A 22,916-nucleotide genomic window follows, 5' to 3' on the forward strand; every position below is an offset into this window, starting at 1 on the left:
TGATACTATTTACTGAAATTCTGGATAAAAATGTTGAGTGATGGGGTTGAGTCTAGTGTGCTACAAATATTTCTTATTTCTTAATATAAACATCGGGTATCCTTAGGTACATTGTTTCGATGTTTTCATATATTGTTATATTGGCACTGTTTATTTGAATTGATTTGAGGTAGGATGCACTAGCTATTTGAGGTGAGTCTTTATAAAGGGGATTATCTGTGAAGCTCGGATACGAGATACGATACGGATACGATATTGTACCGATACGTCGATATGGAAAAATTTTAAAAATCAAGATACGATATGGCTGAGATACGTTAATAAAAAAAATATATATAATTAAATGTACTATATAATTATAACCATTTTTTTTATTATGCAAGTATATTAACAAACACAAGAAACCATGCTCGCAGCACATTAATATAAATATAATATTGATGATTAAGAGAGTGGTCATTAGTCAATTACATACGCAATATATACCAAAAAGAGCACAATAAGTGTTATACATCAATGCTACACTATATCCAAAAGGAACTTGTTAGTGATATACTATATCGATCCAAAAAAGAATCACTATATCCAAAAAAAGAACACATCAGTACTAAGAGTTAACACTAGCAAGTAACTGACGTTTACATCTCCTCTCCTCCATTCCCATCATCAAGATACAAATCAACTTCCAAATCCGGTTCATCCAAGGACAACTTTGCTAACTCAATTCCAACACCATCAAGCGGTTCATGCGCATCTCCACTAATGTCCCACATTCTTGATTGTCCTTTCTTATATCCACCTTCTTTCCTTGACTATAGTCGAAGATTAATATGCACATAAACCAAATCTTCTACCCTTTTTGGATCCATTTTGTTTCTTTTCAAAGAATGGATAAAAGAGAAAGTACTCAAATTTCTCTCACAACAGGAGGAAAAACAAGGTTGCACAGGAAGCTTTAAAGCAAGCTTTTGGATAGTTCGACGGTGGCCAAAGTGGACGGCAACCACTTTGGAAGAAAAAGTTGAAACCCTAATTTCTTAGAAAGGGAAAGATGCAATTGTTTGTGTGGTGTGGTGTGGGTCGTACTGACACCAAAGAAAGATAAAGGAAATGTATATATATTATAGTAATATAATGTTTTTACTCTTATTTTTTACACAACAAAAAAAAAACATAAATCAAAATAATATAAAAAAACACAAGTATCCGTGCATATCGGATGTATCGGAAAGTATCGGATAATTATTTTTTTTTAAAATAAAATTTAATATTTGGATACTCTCCGGATACGTATCGGGAAGATATCAGTGCAGGATACACAGGGGATACGGTACGTCATCCATTTTGAAGTATTGGGGCTTCACTGGGGATTATAGAACAAAACTATGGGTGTTTGAGTTGTGAATATTCAATGCATGTCTGTTAGTTTTTCCGTGCATGGTCTGTAAGAGGAGAATTGCTGTTCCCACTTGTTGTTTGGCTGAGAAATACAAGTAAATTACGCAAATACCCTTCGGCAGTTAACTGCCGAGGAATTTGAAATCCGGCTGCAGTTAACTGCCGAGGAAAATGTTTCATCCCCCTACACACTATTTTCTTCATCACCTTCATTTCCACCTCCATTCAATCCCAAAATCCATTTTTTTTTGATCAATTTTTGATCCAAAATCATTCAAGCATCAAGCATAGGAGGTATCAACACACTATTGACGTAAAAAAACAGGTATTGTGCATTTTATTTGATTGATTTTTTGGGTGTTTTAGGGGTATCTACGTCAGTTACGTAGAACCCTGTCATGGGAATCCTCGGCAGTTAACTGCCGAGGAAAACTTCGGTCGTTTAGTGCCGAGGAAAACCTCAGTAGTTAGGTACCGAGGAACTCTCGGTGAAAAATTTCACCACGAAAAAATGGCAGCTACTGCCAGATTTTCAAAAAAAAATTCTTTTGTTTTTTTTGTTTTAATTCATTATGGCATTGATGTTTATACATTACTTAGTTGTTAATTCATATTTATGTGTTGTTTAATTATAGTAATGGTAGAGAATGCAAAAGATGTTCCGGGAGAGACAAAACAAAATTTTGTCGAAAATTCCGGAGATGTCAAACCGCCTAATGTTGAAGCGAAAACAAACATAGATGGAGCTTCCATCCATGTTGAAGCTTCAAAGTATGTTGGCGGCTCCGGTGTACTCCCACTGCAACCCCACGAGGTCGACACGGCTAAGTCGAAAAATAGAGATGAATTGCTTGAGTGGGTGCATCGACAAGCAAATAAGGCGGGATTTACAATTGTCACACAAAGATCAAGTTTGATCAATCCAATGTTCCAGCTAGTGTGTGAAAGGAGTGGAACTCACATAGTTCCGAAAAAAAAACCAAAGCATGCGAGAACGGGCTCAAGAAAATGCGATTGCTTATTCATGATTAGTGGATATCAAAGTAAGCAAACAAAGGAATGGGGATTGAACATTCTTAATGGAGTTCACAACCATCCCATGGAGTTGGCTTTAGAAGGACACATTCTTGCCAGTAGATTAAAGGAGGACGACAAGAAGATTGTACGTGACTTGACAAAGAGCAAGATGCTTCCAAGAAATATTTTGATACATTTGAAGAACCAAAGACCACATTGCATGATAAATGTGAAGCAAGTGTACAATGAACGTCAACAAATATGGAAGGCAAATAGGGGTGACAAGAAGCCGTTGCAATTTCTAATCTCGAAGTTGGAGGAGCACAACTATACTTATTACTCAAGAACACAACTTGAAAGTAATACTATTGAAGATATTTTTTGGGCTCATCCAACATCCATTAAGTTGTTTAACAATTTTCAAACGGTTTTGGTTATGGACTCCACGTACAAAACCAACATGTATAGGATGCCAATGTTTGAGGTAGTTGGGGTGACTTCAACCGATTTGACATATTCGGTTGGGTTTGGATTTATGGCACATGAGAAAGAAGAAAACTTTGTTTGGGTTTTAAAAATTTTGCGTAAACTTCTTTCGTCAAAGATGAATATGCCTAAGGTGATTGTTACCGATAGGGATATGTCTTTGATGAAAGCGGTTGCACATGTTTTTCCGGAAAGTTATGCAATGAATTGTTATTTTCATGTGCAAGCTAATGTTAAACAAAGGTGTGTCTTGGATTGTAAATATCCTTTGGGCTTTAAAAAGGATGGGAAAGAGGTGAGCAATCGCGATGTGGTGAAGAAGATAATGAAGGCATGGAAAGCTATGGTTGAATCGCCCACTCGACAGTTATATCCAAATGCATTAGTGGAGTTCAAAGATTCATGTAGTGATTTCCCAATTTTTGTAGATTATGTCATGACTACCTTGAATGAAGTGAAGGACAAAATTGTGAGGGCATGGACAGACCATGTGTTGCATCTTGGTTGCAGGACCACAAATAGGGTCGAATCGGCCCATGCTTTGTTGAAGAAATACTTGGACAATAGTGTGGGTGATTTGGGTACTTGTTGGGAGAAAATACATGACATGTTGTTGCTTCAGTTCACTTCTATACAAACATCCTTTGGTCAAAGCGTTTGCGTGTTGGAACATAGATTCAAAGATGTCACTTTGTACTCGGGGTTAGGTGGTCATGTGTCTAGAAATGCTTTGGACAACATTGCTTTGGAAGAGACACGTTGTAGGGAAACATTGTGCATGGACAATGACATTTGTGGTTGTGTTCAAAGGACATCTTATGGGCTACCATGTGCATGCGAAATTGCTACTAAACTCCTTCAAGAGAAGCCAATTTTATTGGATGAGATATACCACCATTTGGTTAGGTTATCTATGGGTGAAGAAAGTAATTAAGTTGCTTTTTGTGTCGAGGTTGAGTTGAAGGCTATTGTAGAATGTCTAAAGAAACTCCCTTTCCAAATGAAGCTTGAGGTCAAAGAGGGTTTGCGGCAGTTGGCATTTCCTGAAACCACCTTGATGTCTCCACCACCACGAAAAGTACCAACCAAGGGAGCAAAGAAAAAAGTCGACATTGCAAGGTCTAAAGGAAAAATTACATCGACTAGTCGGATCCCTTCTTCTTGGGAGGTTGTTGATTCCCAAAATCCGGATAGCCAACCGTCACCATCACCAACAACATCATCATATAAAAGGAAAAAAGGTGCTCGTCTTGGTAAAACTTCACTTTCCCCACTTCCTCCACCTACTCGGTATCCAAAGCCTAAGGCTATCCCGGTTATGCGTCCTATTGATTATATGCCACGCTTCATGCTTCCATTTATTGAAAAAGTGGTGGATGTTATCGACGATGGACATTGCGGATTCCGGGCTATAGCCGAGTTCATGGGCTTGATCGGAAAAAATAATCTCATGATCCGTACACATCTTATTCAAGAGTTGATGGATCATAGAGATGATTATGTTGAAGTATTTGCAGGTGAGGATCGTTATAACATTTTAAACGGATTACATCCTCCCACAAATACAAAAACTTGTGCACATCTTGTTGATAAGTGGTTGACTTTTCCGGACATGGGACACATTGTTGCTAATTATTACAAAATGTGTGTGGTGGTGTTGACAAATCTTGAAGTTGGAAACTCGGAATCGTTTTTCCCACTAAGAGGGTCACCACCGCCGGGTAATCAAAAAACTCTCATCTTGTGCCTTGGGGCAATTCCAAATCATTTTGTGCTTATTTCCTTGAAGAATGGTTGTCCACTACCTCCATCATCTACGGAGTGGCACAATCACAAGAAAGAAGATGCGGTGACTTGGGAAGATGAGTATTTGGATCAACATGAGTTGTTCCGAAAGCTCATGCTATTGAAAGTGGAAACAAACCGTCCAAACCACAAAAGGAGTCAAACAAAGCGGCGCCTATTTTGTTGGACACTCCCGAAAAACCAAAGCAACAATTTGAACTTATTGCGGAAGATGAGAAAGATTCTATGTCACTTGATCTTCTCCAATCACTTGGTCTTTAATGAGTGATTTTTTTGTCGGTGTTATTTCTTTTTTTTTGGTAGAAATTACACTGACGTATTTTTTGGGGTCGAAATTGTAACGCCAATTTTTTGTGGCCAATATATAACTAACATTATGTAATTTATATATATATATATATATATATATATATATATATATGATAATATGACTTTTATTTGGTGAAAATAATGCAATACTTATTTATAGTTTTTTAATGTTTACGCATTTCATTTATTCGTTATTACATTCCATTTAATTTTGTTCTAATATATGATTCTTTTGTTAAAAAAAAATTCAAGTAAGACATGTCTGAGTTTGCACAAATTGAAGAGCGAGTTAGGTACTCCGCGTTTAAAAAGACGGTTAAGGTTATGATAACGCCGACGGACTCTCTTGACAATTTGAAGACACAACTTAACACTTATTTTGAGCATCTTGGTGAAAATCAATATACACGTCACTTGTTTGGTCAAATGCCATGCATAGACCTAGGAGAAGATAGAGATGAATACACATGGAAAACGGCAAGCTATATGCCTTTGCTTATTCGCGACGACGGCGACGTCGGATTTATGTTTCGGAATATGGTGGAAGATAATATATTATATATGTATGTTCGTTCCATATGCAATTGCGTTGAATGTAAGTAGGGATTTAATTTAATGATGTGTAATGAGTAGTTTAATTATGGACACTTTGTAATGTTTTGATGAATTTCAAACGTTTGTTTAATTTTAACCAAAATGTCGGTTTAATTTAATTATGAACAATTGTAAAAGATATTGTATTTATCTTGATTATGACCGAGTTTCAATCTTGTATGAATTATTTTGCCTTTGGAAATGCTCTGGTTTAATTACAAGTAAAAACTGGCCGAAAAAATGGCTTGGAAATGTTTAGAATTATGCAGAACCCACTGTCTACATAATCAGTTTTCCTCGGCAAGTTACTACCGAGGTTTTCCTCGGCAGTTAACTGCCGCCGGTTGCACAAAAATTTCGGCAGTTTACTGTCGAAGGGCATTTGAGTAATTTACTCGTGTGGTACAACCAAACCAAATGTGGGAACAACAATTCTCCTGTAAGAGCCACTAAGATTAAGTTTATGGTTAGGAGTTTCAGCAGTCTGTATTAGGACATGAGAAATGAAACGTCAATTAGCAAATTCCCATGTAATTCGTATCCTTAAGTAAATCGAGTTAGCTCATGAAAAATTAAAACTCATGAGATGATTATATTAACAATGTTAAATTAAAACTGAACTTGTATTGTATGATAAACTAAAGAAAATTGAAGCAACTTGGCGGTGCTTTACTTTTAGTAGTAATTGCAAATCCTACTGTGATCAAACTCAAATATATTGTGTACTTGTAAGTTTCCATGAAAATGTCTAAACTTCCAAGATTGGATTGGAACAACAACCGGCATTTGATTTAGGTAAAGAGACGACTTGAAAAGGAAGAATGCAAAGGAGGAACAAATTTCTATAAAGTAGACTTATTAATTTGTACATCCACCGTCAATTATCTAATGTCACTTCACCAAGAGAACGAATAACAGACCCATCACTGCATGCCCCCACATTGCAGCATTCTTCAAGTGATAAACCTTTGACAACTACATACAAAAATAGGCTCGTTGCTTGTATCTCGGCCGTTCGATGAAGATCAAACAACTTATATTTTATCATCACCATATTAGTTTCGTAACCAAAAAAATCACAAGATTAGTTTTGATGAGTTTTCGTCCACTTATTATACAACAATCGAGATTTGTGGTTGTGGATGTAGAGAATCCAATAAACACGGATCATCGATTCATGGTAGGGCTCGTATTTGAGAAAGTTCACTAGTTTGATCAAAATCTACTCATATTAGGAGTCAATATCTTCAAAACAAGTCCTATGCTTACTTGTAAAAAAAAAAAGTTTCTATGAACTTAAATCAAACCTATAATAAAGTTTCTATGAACTTAAATCTCTATGAACTTAAATCAAACCTATAATTTGGTCTAGTTAATCGTGGTTTCTGTTGGTGATTTCCAAAATAATGGAATCACTTTAGAACTAAAAGTTGTTACTCTTGACCAAGATTTGTAACTCTTCATGAGAACCATTCATATACATTGGAACATTATTATTTATTGATAGATAATGAACCATGACATTGATTCAAATGTGTATAGTTATAACCTTTGGCAAAAGGGTACTTAATGAACCATAACATTGATTCAAGTGTATATGATCATAACCTTTGGCAAAGGGGTGCTTAATGAATCATAGCATTGATTCAAGTCAAAGGAGTGTTTTCTCTCATGTGAAGGGTCATATAATGCACTATAAATATTTGACATTTGGGCATTAATTTAGACACACAGAACAACAACATGAACAAAAATTTTGATACTTTAACAACATAAGATCTCCCTCATTCTCTTACTCTAAATCATCCATATATTAATTCTCTAATGCATGAGTGAATTACTAGAACTAGAGCTGTCAAAACGGGCGGCCCGGTCCGGCCCGGCTGGGTCAAGGGCTTTTAAGGGCCGGGCTAAAAAGCCTGGTTTGAATATGGGCTGCAAAAATAGAGCCCGAGCCCGGCCCTATACGGGCTAACGGGCCAGCCCTGGCCCGTATTTTTTTCTTCCATTTTCCATTCTTTTAAGTACTGAACATACATAAATATGTCGGGCTAACGGGCTAGCCCAGGCCCGTATCTGTATTTTTTTTCCTTCCCATTCTTTAAGGATTGAACATAATAACTTAAATATACACAAATAGTGAACAAAAGATAAATTAAGATTGATCCAATAGAATAATAATTATCCATAGTAACATTAACACAAGTCACCAATTATCCAGAATGAAGATTCTAAATTCAAAATACTAATTATCCAGAATAAGTAATAACATAACAAAAGTTTTAATCCAAAAAGTCACTCCCAACAAAGTCACTTAATCTTCTTCAAGGTTCACAACATCCACAGTACTATTTGATGCTTGTCCACTTCCATGAGTTTCATCTTCTTGAACATCATTGTTCTCATCATATAATTCTACAAATTACAAAATTTGATTGTTAAATATAGAGATTAAAAAATCACTTCAGTATTGATAACTAAAAATAAATCAATTACTGTGAGAATAAGTGATAACCATTGAACAAAAATCAATCATGAAATTCCAAGAATATGGCATACTAACTATCTAATCTAGCATTCAAGATTTAAAGCAACAACAAAATGAGCAGATGCTTCCTTTCATCTAGGCTCAAATGGCTCATCTAGCACTATGCATGTGGATCAAATGAATTATCGGTCCTTGTGTATGACTTAATGAATTCACACATTCCTTGTTCTTTGAAATGTTTTGATTCATAAACTAAATTGTCATATAAGTTTTGATTCACAAATATCAGTTTATGCAATAGGTTCAGTTACTTTTCATTCATGAGTTTAACATCAAACTCATTTCAATCAGTTCTATTGACAATAATATAAACTATAAAACAATTGTAAAAATGATAGAACTATAAAAACCATACCTTCAAAACCATGTAACCAGCTACGTGCGCACAAGAGAGCCTGAACATAATCATCTTTCATTTAACTTCTATACCTATTCACAACTCGGGCGCCAATACTAAACACAGATTCTGATGCCACCGTTGTTATTGGAATACTCAATATATCGCAAGCCATCCTTGCAAGATTTGGACTTCTACGACTTCTTTCCTTCCAAAAAGCTAAGACATCAAATTCTTGAGATAGAGGCATCCACAACTCATCTAAATAAGTATCAAGTTCTGATTTTCCGGTGTTGTTACTTGATTGGCTTTCATATTCTTCAAATTCCTACAAATCATCCAACCTAACCAAGTTACAAAATATTCATACAAACAAAAACAAATAATTAATAAAAGAATAAAATAAAGAAAGAATGTATGAACTTACATCATATGAAGATGATGTAATTCGAGTTCCTCCACCATAGCTAGGCTGGACTTGTGAAGAGCTTAGATTAGAAGGAATTCCATTCTTGATGTACTCGGAAAAAAGCTTCCCCAAAGTCATAACTTTTTTCAACTTCTCCTCACTAGTGAGTGGGTCAAGTTTTTCATAAGCAAATTTCAAAAAGTTAAACTTTTTGGTTGGATCAAGAACAGCCCCAACTGCCAAAACAACATTATAGTCACTCCAATACTTATCAAATTTCACCTTCATACTTTCAGCCATTTTTTGAATTAAAAGATCTTCACTTGTCAAATAAGATCTTATGAGGCACTCAATCTTCCATATTTCACCAAAGTACAGATTTGATGTAGGATATGAAGAGCCAGATATCAAGTTTGTAATAGTGAAAAATGGCTTCAAAATCTCACACATTATTTCAGCCCTTCTCCACTCTTCACTTGTAGGACAACGCTTAAAATTTGAATCCCGTAAACTTAAGCTATAAAATGCACGACGATAAACAAGCGCACTCTGTAGCATTATAAAAGTGGAATTCCATCGAGTAACACAATCTAATCTCAATCCTATGGTTGTATCAATATCACCAACAGTTCTAACACATTCGGAAAAAAGTAGTGTTCTACTTTTTGTACATGACGCATTAAATGACTAGTTCCGCTTCCTGATTCACAAGTCAATAATTTGTGACACGCCTTGCATCTACATTTCTCTACTCCATCTACAATACCAACTTTCACAAGATATAGCTGTAACACCTCGTTTTCCCAATATGAAAATTTCTAAACATTTATCAGAGTAAACAACATAAACAAACGGGACATCACATTTAACATAATCCAAATCAGTTAAATAACAATTTAACTTTCAACAAATTACTTATCAATGCAGCGGAAAATTGTTTCATAAACCATAAATCGTTTTGGCATGTAGGCCCCATCAAAGTATTTCAAAAGTTAATCAACATTATCCAAATAACATAAATATTTCACGTAATAGAATGAAGCAAGCATATCAAACACCCCATCCCGTTACGTATCAGAGCGACCTAGACGACACAGTGAGGCAAGGCCACTCACAAACAGCAACTGCACACTAAGCACGATCACCTGCAAGTTACTCATACGAAGAGCAACATTTTCAAGCAGAAGGGGTGATATTTCATAATACAATAATATCAATCATTATAATTCAAAAATCATAACTAACATCATAATCAGTCTTAATCAACATTGCATCTTTGATAAACAATTATCACTTAATCACAACTTCAATCATCATCAATGACATAAACCTCTTTAAAACTCGACAATGCGACAATGCAACTTAGACACTTATATGCATGTGCTACCAAACGTCATCATAAGTATTAATATACTTTAATCGTGCGGAGGACAAAGCTCCTAAAACATGTGGAGGACAAAGCTCCTATCATGGTGAGGACAAAGCTCAATGAATGCTAATGCATGGACTCTAACAACAAAACACCTTAATCAACTTATCACTTATACTTCCAATAATTTGGAGTTCATCATCAACTTATTCATACTCATGCAACTTAGTTTAATAACAATAGCAGCATAATCAAATCACATCAGGTTAAATAACAAATCATTCTCAATAATTTCTTGATCATTCAACAATAATTCAATAAATATAATTCAATCCATAATTCACTTCATAATCACTTAACAATTCATAAAGCTTCACAGTTCTCATCAATATCTTTAATAGGTCTCATTAGTACCTAAGGTTCCTCTCCTAACCAATCCAAATCACTCAGGTCTCACAATCCTCAAAAGCATTCAGTTCTGGAAGTGCTCGCGAGGCGAGAGCATCAGCTCGCCATGGCGAGTACAAGCCAGAATTCCAACTAAGGTTGTTCTAAGTTCAATCTTGTTCTAAAACGTTCTCTAATCAACAGTAGGCACCTAAAGGTACTCAAAAGCATCTAAGGTTCAACTCAAAAGTCAAAAACTCAGAAAACAACTTGCTCTCTGGTCAAGCTCGCTATGGCAAGTAAGGTTGCTCGTCGTGGCGAGTCACGACTTGTAACTCGCGAGGCGAAGGGAAAGGGCTCGCGTGGCGAGCGATGAACATCATCACTCGCGAGGCGAGGATCATAGCTCGCTATGGAGAGCGATGAATTTTGGCTCGGACAGAATGCTCTTTCTACACGAAAATCATCATCTAACATGGTTTTAAGCCTAATTTCAATCCCAGAATTCATCCTAAACATATTCTAAGGTTATAGGACGGTTTCTACATCAATCTAACTCAGTTGTACCATTGATCATCAATTTGTAGGGTTTTGACCTAATTCCAAAAATTTTCTAAATCAATCCTAACTTTGTCAATTAATCATCAGAACTAGAACAATTAACATTACTGAATTATTAGTCTCACCCTTACCTTGTATGAAGAAATCGCAGCCCTTCTCTTGGTTCTCTCTTCTCTTGGCTTTTTCTCCCTTTTCTCCAAAAACATACGTACAACAATGTTTTTCTAAAACTAGGTCTATCTCTTATATACTTCTTCCTAATATCTTATCTTATCTCACTTTCTCCCCCAAAACTATCTAAAATCTCAAAACAGCCCTCAACTAAATATTTTTATTTTCTTATCAAATCTTATTTTATTTAACAATAAAATAAGTCTCATAATCTTATCAAATCATCAAAACACATCAAATCATCCAAATCAACTTAAATCATCCTAATTCAACAAAAATCACACATATATTATAAAAATATAATATAATCGCTTAAACTCGATTAAATAAATAATTAAACGAAAGTGGGCGTTATAATAGCCACACGTCAGATGTTATAATTACCCTTGCTCTTGACCTTGCCCGTAGCCTTGTCCTTAGCCTTAGCCTTGCCCTTACGCTTCTTATCCTTTGGATCAGAAGACACTTCTTGTGTATTTTGATCAATTGGTGGTGGTACTGGTGGAATTTCCCTAGCTTGGCTCTCAATTTCCCCATCAACGCACATATTTTGATGACTTCCACTACCATCAGTATCACTATCCCTCATATTTGAAGCACAAACAGATTGTAATTCCTACATAATTATATGCCAAATTATAAATTCATTAAAGATTACATAAATAGTAAATTCATTTAGAAGTTCTAGCTAGGGAAATTCATTGAGAATAGAAGAGACTATGTGTGCAAAACAAAATAGAACAATTCATTTAGAACAGACTACCATCACATCAGTACCGGCCCAAATTCATTAAAACATAGTTCCTCAATACACCAACACTTTAGAGGGTAATGTATATATGCATAATCGATTAAAAAATCTGGAAAAGGAAGAACTGAAATTTCACATTTTCACATTTTCAGACTATCATCATCATTTTCAGCACAGGCCCAAATTCATTAAAAAAATCCCAAAGTTCACACTTTAACAGATAAACGAAGAAGAATAATAGAACAATTCATTAAAAAATCCCAAATTTAACCTATTCAAACCCTAATTTCACATTTTAACAGATAAAGGAAGAACTGAAGAAGAAGAAACGAACCTGGAAAAGATGAAGAAGAAGAAGAAGAAATAGAGGTGTTGAGCCAGAATTAGAAACAGAGTTGATGAGCTAGTGAGCCTGAATTAGAAACCAAGAAAACGATGAGGAATGAAGAAAGGAGGAAACGAAGAAAACGAAGAAAGGATGAAGACGCACCTGTGTGATTTCAGCTGCCAGAATCGGAATCGCGTGAGCTTGCTTGATTTGATGATACGAATCGTGCGGAATGTGAATCGCTGGAGAAGAAAAGAGTGTGACCGATTGATGTCATACGTGAACGTGAGTGTGTTAGTGTTAGGGTTATTTCAATTTGGGCCGGACCCGGATCCCTAATATTGGGTTGTCCAGTCCAGGCCCAGCAGACACCACACCAAAAATGACCCACTCTTAATTTTTTGCGGGCTGCCCGTGGCCCGAACGGGCTCCGGGCTAAAAAGCCCTGGAAAAATTCGGGCTCCAATTATTAGGCCCAAGCCCTACGTTTTATTCGGGCTTTCGGGCCGGCCCATTTTGACAGCTCTAACTGGAACCATAAATCTGTAAAATACTATTAGGAGATACGGTTGGTGTGGTTGTGCAATACACATCAATGAACTCATAGTATCCTGAAGGAGATTCGTTGGTCATTCCTATTACATCCAATATACAGTTATTGGTGGGGGCGAATTGAACCTAAAGGTTAGTGTGGCAATCCCATGCGCTTTGAGTTTTACATGCATGATAATTAAACTTTTCAGGTTTCAAGTGCAACAACATCTTCCCAACAATCAAGATATACAACAATCTTTGGAATTTATGTGCACACTTCATCATGTTCATCTTCATCATCTTCTTGGTCAAGTTATTGCAGCAGACCCCCAACACAAGTTCCAACAATCTTTAGGTTCGATTTATATTTCGTTTGTGTTTAATTAATGGCTGCAATTTTGATGGAGCGATGAATGCACTTGTTTATTCATTTATGACTTTCATGGAAGGTACACAATAATTTTATATGGCGTTATAATTTTATGCAAGCATGGTATAAGTTGGAATGTTTATTACATGTGAGTATTATTCATGTTGATATGTTATTTTGCACTTAAATTATTTTGATGCGTGAATCTTTATATGTGCAATTGAATATATGATTAAGTATTGTTGTGCCATTCGTTTGTGTTGAAATATTAATACTTTAGAAAAGTGATTAAATTTGTTTATGAAAAGTTGTGAACACATACAATTGGAAAGGATTCAAAATATTTTGAAACTGATGAACCATTGTGTTGGTTCATGAAGGGTTGCAATGAACTCATTTTAAAACAGTTTCTATTTTGAGAAGCTTTTAAGTTTTCTTTCTGCCTTTCCATGACATGGCTTAGATTTTATGCATCTTATTGTATTTAACTTTATCAAATGCATTTTGGAGTGTTAATTCTGCATGTCTGTATGTTTTTATAGTAACCTAAAAAATGGTAGATAAATTTTCATAAACATCAAGTGCATGCTTAAATGACATCGTTTATTTACGTAAAAAAAATTATTATATTGAGAATGATGTTCTCATATAGATGTATGATAATATGAAAAATAATTGTAAATTTCTTGTTTATCATGATATTAAAATAATTTGGATATGTTTTGAATTATTGTAAGTTCACATATGTTTATGGAGGAAACTTATAGAGAATATTAATGATTTTGGCTCATTGTTTATTTTTCTATGTGAGTGTTTATTGAAATTTAGCATTGAACATATTTAAACATGAAACTTGAATTTAACACAATGAATTTATGATATATGTATTAGTTATATGATAACTAACACTACAAGAAAACTGTGTTTTAGAGTCGGCCAAAACCCCACTCTAACACCGACCAAATTAGCGTCGGATTAGCGTCTGGACAGGCAGGCTAAAAACTCGACGTTAGCTACCTTTGCGTCGGTTATGCCGAGTTTAAATCAGACTCTACCGTGAGCCGAGGGCCGACGCTATTATTTCCGACATCTTAAAAGTCAACCAAATCATTTAGAGTGAGCCAAACCGACGCTAACTGATTCATTTAGAGTCGAACAAGCAAATTCTAAAGTCAACATTTAAGTAGTCAAATAAATTTTAGAGTCGGTCACACCAATGCTAAAGTCAATATTCAAAAGTCAACAAAAATTTGTGGAGTCGGAATGACCGACGCTAAATGATTTAAAAATTAAAAAAAAACCGTTTATTGTATAGCCTATTTTCCCCCATTGTGCTCTGTGCCCAAACATTGTACCTGTTTTACACCTAATGTTGAAAAATCTAAAAAAAACACATCAAGAAGACTTAATGACTACAAGATAAAGAATTGTTATCCAATGACCCGTTGTCCCAACCATTGTCATAATGAGAATGTGAAGGAAGAAGGTTTTCGCACACCTACATATCATCATCAACAACAAAAAATTACCAAGCAACATCAACAAATTTATAGTCCACAAAACACAACAAAATTTACCGTTCCAAAAACATAATTTGTCTTCACAAATAGTGTGTTTTCATCAGCTAAAAACAAGCTATTTACTACCTACAAGGTTGTCATATTCTATCAATTTACTTCAAACAAACTAATTTCTCTTCCATCTTCTCAAATACTTACCCCAAATTTTTCAAACCTACAAGGCATATTCTATCAATTTCCTAAAAAATAATTTCTCTACATCATAGATACACATAAGAGAAGAGGTAAACAAAAACAACAAAATTATAGTACGTCGTGCCAGAACTTGTATACATCAAAGTACCTATAGGCTGAAGAAATTATTGTACACGTCATCTAAACTTGATACTTTCTCATGTTGCTCTCCTACAATTCCTATGCCCTGTGTACAATAGACACAAAAATGAAAGAAAAAATTGTTAAAAGCTAATTGTAAAAGCTGCATGCAGCAGACTCAAATACTACAGCAATATTATATTTGTGTAGGCTAAGTAGGTGTTTGTTGAACATAAAACTCAGTTTCGTACAATTCTTTGGAAGTTATGTGTTCAAGAGTTGATCCACATCACAACATGATCACTGCCCTCATAACGCGGTACCAAAACTGCGTTGAGACAAATTTGGTCCAGGGACTACTATTTTGCTGCTAAAGCAAAGCACGTATGCAACATAGTTGACGTTCAAAGTTCATCTCCAAACAATCAAGACTGTATTAGTTGCGCACGCTCTGACTTCTTATTCTAATTGCCCTGAACCTTACCTGCAACTTCTATAATTAAGGTTGGTGTAGTTAATAATTCATTTTATTTATAATTGGTTCGGTCTTGACTAAAACAAAGCTCATTGTGCAACTGCTATCAAAGGTAGTAACTATTGGTTTATCTAGTAATATGTTGGCATATGGTTGCTAAAGCTTTAATTCTATCGACATTAAGAGCAATATTTAAAGCTTTATGCTCATATCAAGCATAGAAGATAACTAAGTTACTCCCCACAAATCAATAGAAACACATTTTTTTTTCTGAAATCTCAAGTAAAAGAGTATATAATTATTACCTGCTAACATTAAAACCGTTTTTGTCCACAACCCGATAAAATGGTCTTGTTTTCTTCGCTTTGGCAGCTCTTTGAAGTTCATTCCAAGCTTTATCACGATCTTTGCGTGTAACTTTACCGGTACTTACAACCTGCAATCAAGAGGCCATTAAAACACCCATAATTTGACAGAGCAAATATTAGAGTAATCCGTGCAAGATTATTTGCTCGGTCCACTGCAACAAGTCCAAACCTGGGACCATATCCATCAGCCCATAGCTAAAAATGCTAAAAATTATATAATTAGTGTTTATATAATTAGTGTGCAACAAGCACAGGCACACCCTGTAGAACAATTACATGAAGGTATTGATGAGTCATTTATTATATATTTTTATATGTTATTTAGTTTAGTTTTAATTAGATTTAAGTTTATTTTATATTAGTATTATTTCCTTTTCGAGCTATTTTACTACAATTGCATATTGTTATATTTCAGAAACGAATATTTGATGGATTGAGTCTTGGAGCAAAAGAAAGGGGTTTTGGAGCTGATTCGGTACGAAAATATAAAGATTCGGAGACAAAAATATATCTCCCTAAAGTCAGAAGCTTGGCACGGCCGTGCCACCTCCCAAAACAACTTTTGCTGTTTTTGCTTAGATTTTAAGCTACTCTGTTTTAGTTTACTTGTGGAACATTCTAGTGATTGCTTAGATTTTAAGTCGAATGTAAACTATAAATAGAGTAGCTAGCCATCACAAATATTCATTTACTTGGAATTCAATATGTGACAATTGTCTTTCTAATAAAAGTTCTTTTTACTTTCTTGTTATTTACTTTTATGCTTTCTCTATTCTTCTCCATGTCTACGATGAACATTAGTGAGTAGACTTCTCTTGTCTTGGGATTGTTGGATAAGTCTAATGACATAATCCTAATCAAACCAAGCTTTAAACCTTAATCTTATGTAACCCTAATTTCTTATCTAAATTCACCGCTTTAACATAGATCAACCATTATCAAACTGTGGAAACGAAAGTGGAGGGTTTGATAATTGTTTATCCATCATCCCAAATATCAATTCATAAAACGAAAGTGGAATTTTGATATTCGAACAAGTGAATTTAGACAAAGATTGTAAAGGCAACGAAATAGTCTTTACAGTCTTTGAAACATATAGTTTCGAACTTCAAGGATTCTAAATTGTGATCAAGTCAGCGAAATAGGCTTGGTTGCAACTTAGGACCAAAATCTAATAGTAATCAAGTCAGCGAAATAGGCTTGGTTGCTAGATGAACAAAAGAGAAACTTTCTTTAGAAGTTAGGTCTAACATAAGGTTATAAGTTTAATAGTTTGGTTTGTGAAGCACTTGTCGTTAAGATGAACCAATAATTCCAAGGCTTTTATATTATTTATTTTCTTGTAATTAAAAATCCAAACTTTTATCTAAAACTCTTTCATCTAATCATCATTAAAAGTTAATTAAAATCATAACTCCCTGTCGGAACGATACTCTATTTTTACTACTTCGATAGAACCGTGCGCTTGCGGTTTTATCCCATCAGGTATAAACTACAATTAGTGTTTATCAAAGAGTAATTCAATGTTGAAAACTGAAAATTTCAGAGTCAAAACATCGACCATAGCTACAAATGCTAAAAATTATATAATCAACTATAATATCTATAACCCCTAATTGATCAACATTTCTCAAAACATATGTAACTCTTGTATCTACGGTGTATCTATGGTGTATTATATGGGAGTCAGACACCGATCGTAGGAGTGTCGAAGTAAAGAAAAAAACAATTATTTAGGACACCGATTCGACACGTGTCGTACGATTGTCATAAGAGTGTCAGACACCGCAACACGCCTAGTCTTAGAGGTGTCCGTGCTTCATAGTTAGGAAGACACATGCATACAATATCTGAATATCATGAATATGCTTTTAAATTTGATCTTTCTTTGAAACAAATGAAAGACTATTAGGAACTTTTTTTTTTAACAATAAATTATATTTGTTGAACAAACTACAATTCAAGGAGATCATGAGTTTGAGGTAACATCAGTTTCATCAACAAAATAAAAGCGAGAAAAGAAAGTCTAACAACAAATAGAAAAGTAGCGTAGGGCCTAACAAACTGGCAGAATATAAAATTGGTTTAAAATAAATCTGTCCAGTTATGGATTTGAATCCATGCTCGGTATCTACTATATCTAAGCAAGCCAAATTATACCATGGAATTAAAGGAAATAATGAAATAACAGATGAAAATCAAAAGAAAAAAAAAACATAACATGATTACTCATTTTCTTGAGCTAACCAAGAACATAACAATATCATGGAAAAAGTAAAACAAAATGCTGAATTATAAGTTACACAAGAATTAATAACTATGATGACTATATTTAGGATTCAAACCTTAGCTAATTGGATGAAAGCTTTCACCCAAGCAATTGCCTTCCCGTTCTCATCTCCAAATTTTGTGAGTGCATTATTGACGTCAAGTTAAAAAGCTAGAAACAAAAGGGTTTGATAAAGGGGTTCTGCTTATAAAATGGTAAAATGAAAAGAAAAAAAAAATTAATTAGTGAGACTGACCTTTAAATGTTTGAGGATCAATTTTATACAATGTGGAACTGCCATCACTTCCAAACAAGACTTTCCCATCAGTTGCGAGACCCCAACCATCTTTCATGTCATGATTAAATATGTCCCAAGCTACAAAAATTGTCAAAGTAAGTAGTTAAGATCTGGCTCGCGGTATTAAAAGGCATTATGAGGCAATCACCTCTATATAGAAGAGAATCTCCAGAAAAACAATCAAACAAAAACAAGTTCGGTATCACAAAAGTCCCTGCATGTAAACTGCACCACATGTAACAACTTGAGTATATATTACACCTAGCCAGCTTGTATAAATGTTCAATTTGTTTTAATAAAATCAATATTACAAGATCTACATTTTCTGTCATGGAAGAGTTTGAATCAGATATAACAGTCATCTTAAATTGATTATACTACAGTTTACATGTCAATCAAACTTTCAACCGCTAGCTTGATGTTAAAAACTCTCAAATTGAAGCTGCCAAAGAAGCAAATTAGTTTATGGTATTAATAAAAGTGAAAAACAAAATCAAAACATGCAAGATTACACAGTATAAAGTTGAAGAATGATTCAATCATGCAGAAAAGTAAGGTCAGATTGCATATAATCAATAATTTCACAATGCTGTTACTTTTTTAGTAGTCTCATCGAATCAAAAAAATTTCAGGAGTTTCTCAATAATATCCCCAAATATACAAGTCACAATAATCAAAACTCTTAACCACAAAAGACAATAATATCCCCAAATATACAAGTCACAAGAAACTCAAAAAAAGTGTTTAAAATTAATTTCAAAATAAATAGATAAAATTGAGTTCAAGAGATTTAACAAGATTTAACAAAGGAACTGACAAAGTCAAAGGAAAATCAACAATTAAAGGCATAATAGACAAAAGGAATTTATGCTAGACAATTAAAAAACCCTAAATCCCAATACCTCTTTGACATAAACCATAAAATTATAACAATAGATAACCTAATTGAAGTATGGTAGCGGCACCTTGAGGATGTTGATGGAGAAGAATAGTTAACGCCAACTGGAGTGGTGGACGGTAATGCAGTCATCGTGGAGGTGGAAGAGTGAGGGAAAAGTGGAAACACGATGTGGATCTGAGGACACTTGTGTTCAGAGATATGTTATTAATTATTTCTACCTCCTATTTATAAGAGAAATTTAGGTCAACAAAATGAATGTATTTGAACTGAATTTTTAACTAGATACATCAACTTTTGTTGACCCAAAATTCTCTTATAAATAGGACCGGAGGGAGTATTATTATTATCATTTCCATTAATTAAAAAATTGAAATAAAACTATTATATTGAGTTATATAAAATAATGTTTAAAACTAATCAACAGTGAAAGCCTGATGCAGTGGTAAAGCGCAAATTTGAAAGTTGTGACCATATGGATGTTGGTTCGATCCTTGCCAATACATTTTTATAAACAACCGAAAAAAGATACTGTTAATTAGAGTCGAATATTTGACATATATATAATATAAAAAATAGGAGAAAACTTAGGTACAATTTCTTAGGTGCTTTTCGTATAGTTCTTAATTAAATTTAGTATGATTTTCTCAAATCCATAATTTTCTCAAAGTTTATTGTATCGTAAAAAGATATATTTTTAGTTAAAAACCATACGAAAAACACCTAAAGAATTGTACCTAAGTTTTGTCCTAAAAAATATGATAATTTTTTAAGAATATATGTATACATCGTAATATACTTTAGTACTTTTTAAATTATAAAAATATACGAATGTTTTTGAAGAATGAAAAGCAACAATTATTTCTTACATTACCATGTTATATTGATTGTTGAACTAAAATAAAATTGCAATTGTAAAAGTATTATGATTCAAAATATACAATTTAAATTTAATTATACTTATCATCAAATGATTTTTTTTTACAAAATTTATCATCAAATGATTGTGAGGGACAAAATTAAATAGGTGAGATGTTCTTTCATGGGTTGTGTTGGTAGTAAGCAAACAAATTAAATTTTAACTACCTAAAATTACCTCAAAGCTACTAGTATGGATATATAATAGCCATGCATTTTAAAAGAATTGTGCAGGCAGGAGCCCCACACTCTTGTGAGTGGCTCCGCCACTGGTCGGATATGCTGAAGCTAAATAAATGAAAACTGGGTAATTTGATAATGGAGTATATGACTTGCATGTTTAATCTCATCTTATGAAGTTTGATTATGACATTCTTTTATGATCAAATTTTATTTTGCTATGTATGTTTAAATGCATTCAATGTATGATATATCTTGGCCAGATATAAGAGAAAAGTTGAAGTTCAAATTGAAATGCATGTTAAATATTGTTATAGCAAAGGTGTAATGACATAAAAGTTTGTGTATTATTACAATATACTCAATTGACAAAAGTGTCATGGTTTGATGATAGTTGGTGAATACTATCAAGACTATATAAGTTGATCCATAGACATAGCTATGAGAATTCAAAATCAATGTGAAGAATTGAATATTGAAAGTTTATAAAAGTTAAAAATAAATCTTGCAATTATTTGACGAAATGATTGACAAGGATATGATGTCTTTGGAAATGATGTTGAACACATTGAAGACATCATTAGGGATGTGGTACAAGCCCAAATCTATTTGATCATCAATGGTGGAAACTCAACCCACACTTGAGTAGCATCAAGTCTTGGGTTCAATGGTGAAAGTACACTATTAGAGTGATTGAAGTACTTGATGATCGATAACATCCCAAGGGGTAAAAATACTTTGACCATAAGAAGAAAAGGGGTAGGATGAGGTTTTTCCTCTTAATGGACATATAGCATATATTTGCTGGAATGCATACTTATGGGGCATTCCCCATATAGTCTACCTATGTGAGAATGATGTTTGGCCGCTTCATTGAGTTCAAGGGCTTGACTCTTAACTTCTCATGAAAAGGATACATGGACACAAGGCCTTAACAAACGTGTCAATTTTACAAGTCTCTTTTATCAATGGTACCGAGATTTAATGTGTAAGTTATGCACACTTGTTCTAATGGATAGTTGGTTCAAAGCTTTCCTACCATACTATTTGGGAACGAGCGAAAACTTAATTTACTAAGTAATGGTTCAAATCGCGAGATACCATTATCTGAAGGCATGGAATTTCCGGATTTATGAGATTTAGTATTTTAAAAATGGTGGAGGATTGTTTGTGATTTCCAAAATAATGGAATCACTTTAGAACCAAAAGTTGTAACTCTTCATGAGAACCATCATATACATTGGAACATTATTATTTATTGATAGATAATGAACCATGACATTGATTCAAATGTGTATGGTTATAACCTTTGGCAAAAGGGTGCTTAATGAACCATAACATTGATTTAAGTCGATATGATCATAACCTTTGACAAAGGGGTGTGTCATACCCCAAATTTTGATCATTTTTCTCTAATTTTACCCCTTTTATTCTTACTTTAAAAGCCAAGAAAGTTCGTCGTTCCAGACGAAATTTCGGCAGAGGTTACTTTGAAGTACCTCATTTGGTTCCAAAAGGGACAATTTTAATTTTGTTTATTATTATTCATTACACCTTTAGTAATTATTGTTATTTCCTTTTTTCTTTTTATTAGTTAATTCATGTTTCCTTTTTATTACTTTTCTTATGATCTCTTTACTTCCCTTTTGTCACTCACGTGACATGTTTTCTTTTTCTTTAACATTTCAATTGTTTTAAATTTTAGTCCGTGAACACAGCTTGCCAAGCTTCCTCTCCAAGCCTCAAAATAAAGGGGTGTTTTCTCTCATGTGAAGGGTCATATAATGCACTATAAATATTTGATATTTGGGCATTAATTTAGACAAACAGAACAACAACATGAACAAAATTTTTGTTACTTTAACAACATAAGATCTCCCTCATTCTCTTACTCTAAATCATCCATTAATTCTCTAATGCATGAGTGAGTTACTGGAAACATAAATCTGTAAAATACTGTTAGGAGATACGGTTGGTGTGGTTGTGCAATACACATCAATGAACTCATAGTATCCTAAAGGAGATTCGCTGTTCATTCCTATTGCATCCAATATTCAGTTATTGGTGGGGGAGAATCGAACCTAAAGGTTAGTGTGACAATCCCATGCGCTTTGAGTTTTGCATGCATAATAATTAAACTTTTCAGGTTTCAAGTGCAACACAATCTTCCCAACAATCAAGATATACAACATTCTTTGGAATTTATGTGCACACTTTATCATGTTCATCTTCATCATCTTCTTGGTCAAGTTATTGCAGCAGATCCCCAACACAGGTTCCAGTAGTTTCCATCTTGAACA

The 22,916-nt window shown here is 34.1% G+C and overlaps 1 protein-coding gene and 1 long non-coding RNA gene across 4 annotated transcripts; both read right to left on the reverse strand.

Annotated features, from left to right (window-relative positions):
• Window positions 1-7,890: 7,890 nt before the first annotated feature.
• On the reverse strand, window positions 7,891-9,588 carry LOC112421008 (zinc finger BED domain-containing protein RICESLEEPER 2-like). Its single transcript, XM_024780913.2, has 3 exons — window positions 8,923-9,588; window positions 8,514-8,823; window positions 7,891-8,025 (listed from the first exon to the last, which is right to left on the reverse strand). Exons 1-2 carry the CDS (start codon window positions 9,460-9,462, stop codon window positions 8,575-8,577), a joined length of 789 nt encoding a protein of 262 aa, XP_024636681.1. The 5' UTR covers window positions 9,463-9,588; the 3' UTR covers window positions 7,891-8,025; window positions 8,514-8,574.
• Window positions 9,589-14,375: 4,787 nt separating this feature from the next.
• LOC11409192 (uncharacterized) lies at window positions 14,376-19,713 on the reverse strand. Of its 3 annotated transcripts, none has more exons than XR_003011172.2 (6): window positions 19,562-19,713; window positions 18,579-18,698; window positions 18,399-18,493; window positions 15,991-16,121; window positions 15,239-15,316; window positions 14,376-14,873 (listed from the first exon to the last, which is right to left on the reverse strand). It is a non-coding gene; the product is annotated as an uncharacterized lncRNA (long non-coding RNA). The 3 variants fall into 3 exon arrangements; XR_003011171.2 differs by having other exon boundaries at window positions 14,379-14,873; window positions 19,586-19,713; XR_005645671.1 differs by lacking the exon at window positions 14,376-14,873 and having other exon boundaries at window positions 14,948-15,316; window positions 19,586-19,713.
• Between the last annotated feature and the right edge of the window lie 3,203 nt (window positions 19,714-22,916).

The sequence above is a fragment of the Medicago truncatula genome, chromosome 4, assembly GCF_003473485.1.
Source record: "Medicago truncatula cultivar Jemalong A17 chromosome 4, MtrunA17r5.0-ANR, whole genome shotgun sequence".
NCBI classification, from domain to species: domain Eukaryota; kingdom Viridiplantae; phylum Streptophyta; class Magnoliopsida; order Fabales; family Fabaceae; genus Medicago; species Medicago truncatula.

Excerpts from the sequence above, each read along its gene's own strand:
- LOC112421008 (XM_024780913.2), bottom strand. The coding sequence starts at position 9,462 with ATGCTACAGAGTGCGCTTGTTTATCGTCGTGCATTTTATAGCTTAAGT. Across the intron at positions 8,824-8,922 it reads TTACATCATCTTCATATGAT|GAATTTGAAGAATATGAAAG; the intron begins GTAAGTTCATAC and ends GATGATTTGTAG.